At 39.6% G+C, this 10,704-nt stretch overlaps 1 protein-coding gene across 1 annotated transcript; it reads right to left on the bottom strand.

The window, feature by feature from the left end:
- Positions 1-299: 299 nt before the first annotated feature.
- Positions 300-10,323, bottom strand: REN (renin). The gene is made up of 9 exons (XM_026676899.2): positions 10,224-10,323; positions 8,612-8,768; positions 8,343-8,466; positions 5,378-5,496; positions 4,470-4,666; positions 2,145-2,267; positions 1,318-1,462; positions 754-852; positions 300-501 (listed from the first exon to the last, which is right to left on the bottom strand). Exons 1-9 carry the CDS (start codon positions 10,292-10,294, stop codon positions 340-342), a joined length of 1,197 nt encoding a protein of 398 aa, XP_026532684.1. The 5' UTR covers positions 10,295-10,323; the 3' UTR covers positions 300-339.
- Between the last annotated feature and the right edge of the window lie 381 nt (positions 10,324-10,704).

The raw sequence follows: 10,704 nt of genomic DNA, 5'->3' as shown, positions 1-10,704 counted from the left end.
GTGGTCCCTGAGGTCAAAAAGGTTGGCAAACCATCTTCTTCATACATGGCTAATATTTGAAAGTGGGTTGGATACTAATCCAAGGCATGGTGACATTGCAAAATGATTCATCCAACAGATGAAGCTAAGCAGAGATAAGTTGAAATGCAAAATAAACTGAAGGTCCTTTGTAATTTTCTGTGTCATTTAATTTGATTTTGAGGAAGTTATGGGATACAAAATGCTACAGCTAAAAGGGCACAACTGCTTACTGTATAATAGAATCTGTTATCAAGCTATTCTCTTTCACAGTTCAATCTCTCAAAAGGGAACATCTTTCAAAATGGGGCTTTTCTGTTGTCAGAGCGATGTAGCAAACCCGATCCGATTGTTCTGCCGGTCAAATTCAATGTAGTACTGCTTAATAAAAGTTGCACCCAGAAGCCAGAGAGGGCCGAGAGGAGGAGGAATGTCAAGAGCTGAGAATGCCACAACGCAGAGCTCTTCCCCATATTTTGAATGCTGCAAAGAAAGCAATACAGACAAAAGGCAGTAAATCAGCAAGATGACCTGAGTAATGCCTAACAATGTAAGGTCACGAACTGAATTCCCGGTTTAGGTTTACTCGCTGTCAGACCTTTGGTTTAATCACCAGCTCCCAAAAGTCCCTCCCAAATTTATTTTCTCAGAGCTCTGACTTTCCAAGTTTTATCTAAACCCGGTTGCTCAACCATATTTGTTCCTTTTATTGCAAATCATGGCTCCAGATCTTACCTTGAGGACATAGGTGGAACTGCTGAGCGAGTAGGACATATCACCAAGATGGAAGGAAATGTCAGGCAGCAAATGAATTTTTCTACATTCAATGACATACTGTGAAAGAATAAAGAAAACAGAGGATATAAAGGCCATTAATTCCTATGTTATAAGTTCCAGTGCTTCAGGTAATAGGAAAAGGTCTTACATCTGCTTTTCCCAGCTGATAATACATCACTATAGAGAAGATAGCAGGATGGGGAATTGCCTAACAGTAATTTTTCCAGTTCCAATGGGAATCTCTCCTCCTCAGATTTAATCTAGATTTGTCTTAAGCAACCTTGCAGTTTAAACTACTTAGACTTTACACTTTTGAGTAAGCCACTGAAGTAGGTTTTTTTTCAAAAAGGAAAACGTGCTAAAGTTGGACACTTGACGTTTTAAACACTAGGGAACATGGACATTACATGAAAGACCGGAAATCAAATGTGTTTTATATCTCATTGCTGTTTTTTAGATTCATTTTTTCCCATGATTAGAAAGGAGGACAAACTTTTAGAAAGTTATGTTCAGATTTCTTACGCTTTGTTCTTCTACCAAAGTAGCTCCTATGGTTTTCATCAGAACAGATACCAAATTGGCTGGCCCACTGATAAGCGAAGTGCCAGTATCTATAGCTGCTGTGCATCCTTCATGACAAAACATTACATCATTTTCTATAGAAACGCTGCAGAGAAAGCAAAAGAGCATTCAGACGTTCCTGTACTTTTGAAAAATAAGCCTCATGTATGTCAAAATAATAATAAGAAAAAACATTGCCATTCAAGATCTTGAACTCCTCTTATCTGCATATCGCAGTACAGGTAGTCCTCAACTTCCAACCACCATTGAGCCCAAAAATTATGTTGATAAGTGAGACATTTGTTAAGTGTGTTTTGCCCCATTTTATGACTTTTTTGCCACATTTGTTAAGTGAATCATTGCAGTTGTTAAACTAGTAACACAGTTGTTTAAGTGAATCTGGCTTCCCCATTGACTGCCTGTCAGAAGGTTGCAAAAAGATCACATGGCCTTGGGACACTGCAATGGTCATAAATATGAGTCAGTTGCCAAGCATCTGAGTGTAAATCATGTGACCCTGGGAATGCTGCAATGGTCATAAGTGTGAAAAATGGTCATAAGTAACTTTTTCAGTGCCGTTGTAACTTTGCACGGTCATTAAGTGAACCATTATAAATGAAGGACTACCTGTAGTTTGTAAGAGGAAATTGTTAGCATCTCATAAACGACGGCCATCTTGGGAAAGCTGATTTCCAAAATGCAATTAAAGTTTCATATCTTTAGTTGACTCAAATGACTTCCCCCTTTGGGCTATTGATTTTATAAGTCTGACATTACACAGAACCTACCCCTTAAGATCAACATGCCAGTAGCCTTCTCTGCTAATACCGACATAGTGGAAGTCTCCAGTGTAGTAAGAGGGATCACTGCCACCCAGGATAATCTCTCCTCCAGTGTTCAAGTCTGAGTGTCTAGGCCAAAGGAGGGGGAGAAAAATCACAAAACAGTAGTTTTATTCTTGCTCACTTTTGTGTGCAACAAGGTTTAACAAGCTTTGTTTTTAAAAGCAGGGGTGGGCTTGAAACATTTTACCAAAGGGTTCTCTGTCTGGTTGCTGGGTGGGCGTGGCCATGATGGGCATGGCCTAGTCGGCCTTCTGCACCACAGTGATGGGGGTTGTTTATGCCCTCCCCAGGCTCCGGAGGCTTCCCTCGAGCCTCTGGGAGGGCAAAAACAGCCTCCCCGGATTCCGGAGGCTCTCTGGAAGCTGGAAACGGGCCCATTTCCGGCCTTCCCAAACTTCCGGGAGGCTCGTTTTTCGCCCTCCCTGAGCCTCCGTGCATGCCCTGCACTTGCCTGCATCCAAAACAGGCTGTGTGGGGACTCCTGGGATGGGACGGGATGGGACGGGTGGGTGTGGCCAGCTAGGGGTAGGATTTGGGGGTTCTCTGAACTGCACAGAATCTTAGGGGCTCTCCTGATCCCCCAGCAGCCCACCCGTGGTTAAAAGCCTATGAAGGGTGGGGGGGCATTTTGCTTTTAAGGCAGGGCTTATAAGGCAATTTCCAACAAAAATACTCAAGCTTAGAGCAAAAGTCATATTGCCAGTAGATAGAATTCATTGAAATTTTCTGTGATTCACAATTTCAAAAGATACAAGAGAAAGACTTGTGGGGATGGGGGTGGGAACCAAGTACAGAGATTGTGGTTGCTGCAAAAAAAAACCCACCAGTCATGATTTCGGCTTTAAATTTCCCCTTGATAGACTGTATTAGACTTTTCCTTGCTTGAGTCCATCTTCTGCATAGTGAAATGTTTACTGGCATTTTTATGGCAAGTTAGGGGAAACACTTCAAAATATCCAATACAATCAGTGTTATTTCTACTTCACTTGCTCCTATGCTAAACTCTAATCCTAAAAATGTATTCCATATTGCAAACCAGTTGTATTCTCTGGCGATAGCCAAGACCTCTGTGAGCACCCATCCAAATTCTAAAAGAAGCTTCAGACACTGGTGTTTAGCCAACATTCTAGGATTGTATATTAGCAACTGCGTTCTCTTCGCTGATGATGTAAAGCTATTCAACACCATCGACAATACTGCTACCCTTCAAAAAGGCCTCGACTATGTATCAGAATGGTCAAACAAATGCCAACTTCAAATCTCAACAAATAAATGCTCTGTCTTACATATTGGCAAAAAAAAAAATATTAGAAAATAAAATACAAGCTGAATAGTCAAGACTTTGTTGATGATCCAAACTCTGTCAAGGACCTTGGAGTACTCATCTCTAATGATTTAACTGCTAGAGCCCACCGTAACTACATAGCCAAAAAGGCATTAAGAGTTGTTAATCTAATCCTACGTAGCTTTTTCTCTGGTAATATCACACTACTAACTAGAGCATACAAAACATTTGCTAGACCAATACTTGAATACAGCTCATCAGTCTGGAACCCATATTATGTATCTGATATTAACACAGTTGAGAAATATTTCACAAGAAGAGTTCTCCACTCCTCTACTCGCTGCAGAATACCTTATGCCACCAGACTCGAAATTCTAGACCTAGAAAACCTAGAACTACGTCGCCTTCGGTCCAATGTAAGTATAGTATATAAAATCATACATTACAATGTCCTACCTGTCAATGAATACTTCAGCTTCAACCATAACAATACAAGAGCACACAATAGATACAAACTCAAGGTAAACTGCACCAAACTTGATTGCAGGAAATACGACTTCAGCAAGAGTGGTCAATGTCTGGAATACTCTACCTGACTCTGTGGTTTCTTCCCCAAACCCCAAAAACTTTAACCTTAGACTGTCTACTATTGACCTCATCCCTTTCCTAAGAGGTCTGTAGGGGGAGTGCATAAGCGCACCAACATGCCTACCATCCCTGTTCTATTGTTTATTTTTATTTTTCTTATATGTATCCATTTCATGTATTCATAATTATGTTTATACTTATACCTATTATCTTGTAAGCGATTGACAAATCAAATAAATAAATTAGTGAACTTTGGGACAACTTAAGGAGACACATTCAAATGTTGAATTTTCTGAAAAGATAAATCATTCTGACAGTGAACCCAAAGCACAATCAAATTATGTGTTGGTCCAATAATTTGAAATGTGGGTTTTATATTCCTAAACAAAACCTACCTGCTATAGTAGACAGAGAAGACCTTTTCTGACAAGATCTTTTCGGATATTATCTTATCAAAAACTGGGATAACCCCATCAATGGCCTGGCTGGGGTAGCCCATACCAAGCACTCCATCAAACCGAGCGTAGATGAAAGGATTGTTAGTTAGTATTATAGCTTCTGCAAAGAGTTGGATGATGGGAATATCAGCAACCTAGAGAGAAGCACACACAAAGGAACAGACTGCTGTGGAGCAATGAGTTGAATGCATTCTTCACAGGGAATAAAAATAACACTTAATTCTTTATTTTTGCTCCCCCCACCTCACTGATATACACCCACGTATACTTTTATGTATAGTTAAGTCATTTTTGCTTCAATCCTAGTAACTGTTTAAATTACTAAGGGGCCTGTCATGTTGTGCTTTAGCGCCATGTTTTATTAAAACTGCATTTTTGTACATGCTCATTTGGCCTTAGATGAGTAAATGCAAATGGATTGCTGCTTATATGATTTTCTCCTTTTTGCATTACTATAGTTTGAGCCCCAGCTCTATTACAGCCTGATGTTATAACTAACTGGATATTCTAAGACCTATAACATATATCTCTTTAGATATTTACTGTGGGAACAATGCACTTGCCTGTATTCAACCTGTGTGTTCCTTTAAAAAAAATACTATTATAAAACTTCCAATGATTTCAGTGATAAACAGGGTAACTCTGGCATCTCTCAAATCTTGCACAGTACAAATGGGATGAATGTGGTCAAAGTGCCACAATACCAATAATTCTCCTTGTTTATAGCCCTCTGGTTCAGTTTTCAAGGCCTGTGAATAACCTGGCATTTGCCAGACAGCAAGAAAGCTCTTCCTCCATTTCCTTCCTGCAGAAACACAAATACTTGTCATCCTATTAGCACTTACTCTGACAATGTCCTGGCTAAGGAAACCCTTAATATATCCTTGGGCATATAGTAAAGTAATTTCAGTTCCATTTGGCTTGTATGTACTCGATTCAGAGGAATCATAACGATCGTGTGAGACTGAAAGAAAGAAGGAAAGAAAGAATATTAATATCTAGAACGTTAATTGGTTTGAGACTGTTTAGGCATCATCAGGAACCAGTGCCTTAAATGTCAGCCTCACATAGCTGGCAAATTCAAGAAGAACCATACAGATTTCAGAAAGGCATACAGTACAGCATTTAAATACTAATCAGGGGTAAATACATAACCTTACAAACTATAACAGTAAATATCTAACTTCTGGCGAACTATCCAGACTTTTGCTTATATTTTTTAGACCAGAATTAAGCTAATCAGTTAAGCCCTGAGTTTCTGTGTCAAGCCACCAGTAATGGGAAGATTTTCCTGCTCACCAGACCTGCAGCCATAGATCAAATAGTGTAATCAGTTAGAATGTAATGCAGGCAGAAACAGTGCAGGCATGGAGACTGCAAAGTGGGAAGCCTGAGCATTAGGGAATCTGTTTGTTTGCTTGCGTGGCCCAGATGAAATCACTGGCCCACAACATTGTTTGGCTTCATTAAAAGGTAAAGGTAAAGGTTCCCCTTGCACATACGTGCTGGCTGTTTCCGGCTCTAAGGGGAGATGCTCATCTCCGTTACAAAGCCGAAGAGCCAGCGCTGTCCGAAGACATCTCCATGGTCATGGCTGGCATGACTAAATGCCGAAGGTGCATGGAACGCTGTTACCTTCCCACCAAAGTGGTCCCTATTTTTCCTACTTGCATTTTTACATGCCTTAGAACTGCTAGGTTGGCAGAAGCTGGGACAACTAATGGGAGCTCGTTATGCGGTGCTAGGGATTCAAACTGCTGAACTGCCAACATTTCTGATTGACAAGCTCAGTATCTTAGCCACTGAACTACCACATCCCCTTCATTGATCACTGCCTTGTCGTAATGAAGGGGCTTGCATAGCTCAATGAAGCTATGAGCGATGCTGTGCAGGGCCACCCAAGATAGACAGGTCATAGCAGAGAGCGCTGACAAAACGTGATCCACTGGAGAAGGAAATGGCAAACCATTTTGCCATGAAAACCCCATGGACAGTACCAAAAGGCAAAAAGAGATGATGCTGGAAGATGAGCCCCTCAGATCAGAAGGTGTCCAATATGCTACTGGGGAAGAGCAGAGGTCTAGTACTAGTAGTGCCAGAAAGAGTGAAGCAACTGGGCCAAAGCCAAAAGGACACTCAGGCTGTGGATGCATCTGGTGGTGAAAGGAAAGTCCAATGCTGTAAAGATCTATTCTCTATAGGAACCTGGAATGTAAGATCCACGAATCAAGGCAAGCTGGACATGATCAAACAAGAGATGACAAGACTGAACATCGACATCTTAGGAATCAGCAAACTCAAATAGATAGGAATGGGTGAATTTAATCCAGATGACCATCAGCTATACTACTGCAGGCAAAAATTCCTCAGAAGATATGGAGTAGCCTTCATAGTCAATAAAAGGGTAGGAAAAGCAATACTGGGATACAATCCCCCAAATGACAGAATTATCTCTGTTTGAATCCAAGGCAAACCATTCAATATCACAGTAGTCCAAGTCTATGCCCCACCGCTTCATTACAAATTGTTAACTCCACTGTTGTAAGGAGGGCAAATCTGGCAGAAAAGGGTAATTAAAAGTAGGGAAGGGATATCAGTGAATAGGAAAAAAGGGACAGAGGGTTCAGGGATTTCCTCATTTGAGTTGCTGTCCTAGTTTATAATGGGGCAGGGGAACCATAAGTTTTTAACATCATTCACAATGTGAAACTCAAAAGGATTGTTTTTTCCAACACACCTGAAAGAAGTTCAATGGTTTTCTTGAAAGGCCTGCTATGGATTTCAATAGCAGCAGCAGCAGCCATAGCAGAAGCTAACTGCAGCTTTACAGTCCTTACTAGCCTCTTCTGAGATATACTAAAAGAAGGCCCTGGAACCATTGGTTTTCTAAAAATTTACTTTCTTCCCATCTCAAGGGCAGGAGAAAATGCGTCATTAGAGCTGCATGGAAAAGCTCAGAGGATGGCAAAATAGAGTCTTACTCTTCACACAAGGTGTTTTCAGAAGCTCCACAGTAGTTGCTTTGCAAATCATTGTTCTGAGGAAACAGAATTCTCTAGACAGATCTCCAAAATCAAGTTTTATTTCTCATGAAAGTACATGGAAAACAAAGATGAACAACCCAATGGGAAAGGAGGGGAAGATAAAATGTCTCACTTTTTAACCAGCTGGGTAGATCAACGACTAGCTGACTTGATTGCTTAGGGAATATTTTATTCAATGTAAGTGTAGTATTATTTCTTCAAATTCAGTGCTCTGAGTTGTGTAGCATATACTGTATTGTTTGCAATATAATTTAGCGTAGTGGTTAAAGGGCTGGGAGGTAGTAGTCCTGCCCTAAGCATGAAAGCCAGATTGAGCCAATCTCCCTCTCAACCAAACCTCCTAACAGGGTTATTGTTGTGGACAAAATAGGAGGAGAGATCAAGCACTAGATATTGTGAACTGAATTGTATTAATGATTTTGTACTCATTTTTCTATATTAATATTAACATCCAAAATCATGTGTAATATTATGCAGTGCTATATTTGAAATTGTTTTTCTATTTTTTAATACACTAAAATATCAGGACACTTATTATTCATAATCCATCATTAATTTAGCACACACTACCACTCATGGCTGCAAGCTGGGAATTGTCCAAGTATCTTATTTGTAAATGATAAGAAAAATCTATTTTAGGGTATCAGTGTAGTATGACAGGAATAAAAATAACAGTTGCATAACATTGTTCCACATGCATAATGGGAAAACACCTCAGGGTAGAAATTTTCATATTTTGCTATTCTTACATGTTTCCAAAACTTACCACAGGCACTGAACAATGGGAGGCATTGATGGGATGGCACCCAAAGATTAGCTGACCCTGTGTCAAAGACAACCTTGAAGACCTGGGCTGGTGTTCCAATGCTTATTTCACCATAATACTGTGACTGAAAGGCACATCATGACAAAGAGCAGAACAACATTTTTGTTAGAGAAAGAAAAATCATAATTCATCCCATCAATATCTGTATAAAATGTCTGACTAGTCTTTATTTGCTGATTGCTTTCTTTAGGAACATGTGATGCACTTACATCCAAGAAGTTGGTTAGAACGGTAGCTGCTGTTTTGTTATGAAGCTCTTCACCATGGTAGTAGATATGGTGCTTCAAAGAAGGAAGGACGTCTGCCACTTTCATGCCCATCCCTTGCAGTGTTTCTCGGATTGAGGGCATTCTTTTGAGTGAAATTCTGACAGGTAGAAAAAAGACCATGGTAAAACTGGAAGGTGAATAAGATAGCCACATTTGCAATAGATGTGGAGGTCAACAGACACAATTGCCAAGTTACTAGTATGACCAATAGAGAAAGTGTTCAGCATATGATGACGTGTTTTAATAAACAATTTGGAAGTGACAAGGCTCTATTTTAGAATGGCAAACATACAATGCTAGGAAATAATAGGTGAGTGCTACTTCTGAAGCCCTTTTGGGAGACTGAATCCAAAATATTGAACTGTCAGGACATCTGCCTGATCATGATGTTGAAGAATGAAAAAAATAGAATATTCTTTCTATGATAATGCAGGCATAGAAAGTATACTTGGACAAAAGAGAAGAAGGTAGATGTGAACCAAAACATAGGGATGGAAGGAACGAAACATTTAGCATTTTCAACAATACCTATAAAGGAGAATATTTGCAGCTCAGGGTTGAAATGAGAGGTCCTTGGTACTCACTAAGCTTGGTTGTTTTCTTCCAGACATTTATTACCTAAACTAGGTAACATCATCAGTGCTCATGCTGTGCTCATGCAACACTGATGGTGTTACCTGGTTTGAGTAATGAAACATCTGCAAGAAAACAAGCTTGGGCTCAGAGAGCATCAAGGACCTCTCATTTTCAACAATACATCTTTCCAGGACCCACAAATTCCACCCAAACTTCTTTTTTTTCTTTTTTCGTTCCCTGGTGTCTACTCACCTTGACATTTTCTTTTTTCAGACAGACATCGGGGAGAAAGGTACTAATATCTGGAAAAATATACTTCTTTATGAAGACCTAGACCTGAGATACTAATGAGCTTTTGAAGGAGTTAATTCAGTTTAGGTTTCTTATTAACCTGTCCAAAGTAACCTACATTAATTCAGGGCTTGGTGAAATCCAACTGCATTCCCAAAGCAGTTGTTGCTAGTATTTGAAAAGCAGACAGGTAGAACTGCTCAACAAAGTCTATTCAAAAGGTGAGTAGAGTAAACAGAGAGTTATATGCCTATCAAGGTTTTGGCTGTGGAATGTTGCTGTATCCCAGATGGAATCCCATTTTCTCTCTTTTGCCTGCTTTTATACCTTCTCACCAATTAAACATTTCTAATCTGTTTAATAAATTCTGTTGTGACCTCTCCACCCTCCTTCCCACAATCAGATTGATGGGATGTATAGTTGTGGCTATCCTGATATGTCAACCAGCTTTTGTGCAACTAGTTTGACGCACAGCCTGAAGCTGGCTTAGTTTGATATATATACCAATGTATTGCTCCAGATGGCAGCAGATACTTGCAGTGAATTGCCATTGCAGTAGTTTTAAGCTTTTCTGTTTTGAGAGAATATTTCATTTGCTTTTTGCATCATATTATTGATGTGTTATTATCTGGTTGTTGCACTGGTCAATTACTAGGTGATATACTAAAAAAAGAGATAGTCTTACCTTTGGAAGGCATCACTGGAAAAACACAAAAAGCAAGAGATAAGCAGAACAAACTCCCAACTCCGCAGCATTATTTGGTTGGTTTTGATATGGATGCAGTTTTTCTGAGCTGCTTTTTTCTTATCTTGTGTGAAAAAGGAAGCCCATTCCAGTAGGCTTTTATAGCTAAATATGTCCAATTTCTAATTTTCTGCTGAGTTTTGATTGGTAAGAAAGCAGTAATAAATCTTGGCAGTTGGCAGAGGGAGGACACCTTTGAGGTGCTAGCTTTGACCTTGTTTCCTGGTAAAGGTCAGTTTGGTCAGTGCACATTAATATTTGTGTCCACTCAATCTCTTATTTATGTGTACTATTAGCTCAATATACAAGATCCAGTGAGGCAAAATGAGAAGTTTCTTACGCATCTTAAGTTTTAAAAAATGTCCATAGTAGGTCAATATTGCCCTGTTAATATAATGTTCTTGGAAAAAAAATAAAACCT

The sequence above is a fragment of the Notechis scutatus genome, chromosome 3, assembly GCF_049901735.1.
Source record: "Notechis scutatus isolate UNSWTSFEM ecotype Mainland chromosome 3, rNotScu1.2, whole genome shotgun sequence".
Taxonomy (NCBI): domain Eukaryota; kingdom Metazoa; phylum Chordata; class Lepidosauria; order Squamata; family Elapidae; genus Notechis; species Notechis scutatus.
The sequence above is the reverse complement of the archived record's forward strand: the minus strand, read 5'-3'. Positions and strand labels throughout refer to the sequence as shown.

What these genes read in the sequence shown, in the direction of transcription:
- REN (XM_026676899.2), bottom strand. Translation starts at nt 10,294, where the DNA reads ATGCTGCGGAGTTGGGAGTTTGTTCTGCTTATCTCTTGCTTTTTGTGT. An exon ending in TCCAGTGATGCCTTCCAAAG is followed by an intron (nt 8,769 to 10,223) that starts GTAAGACTATCT and finishes TCTACCTGTCAG; the next exon opens with AATTTCACTCAAAAGAATGC. An exon ending in TGGCATGTTGATCTTAAGGG is followed by an intron (nt 1,463 to 2,144) that starts GTAGGTTCTGTG and finishes CTTTCTCTGCAG; the next exon opens with CGTTTCTATAGAAAATGATG.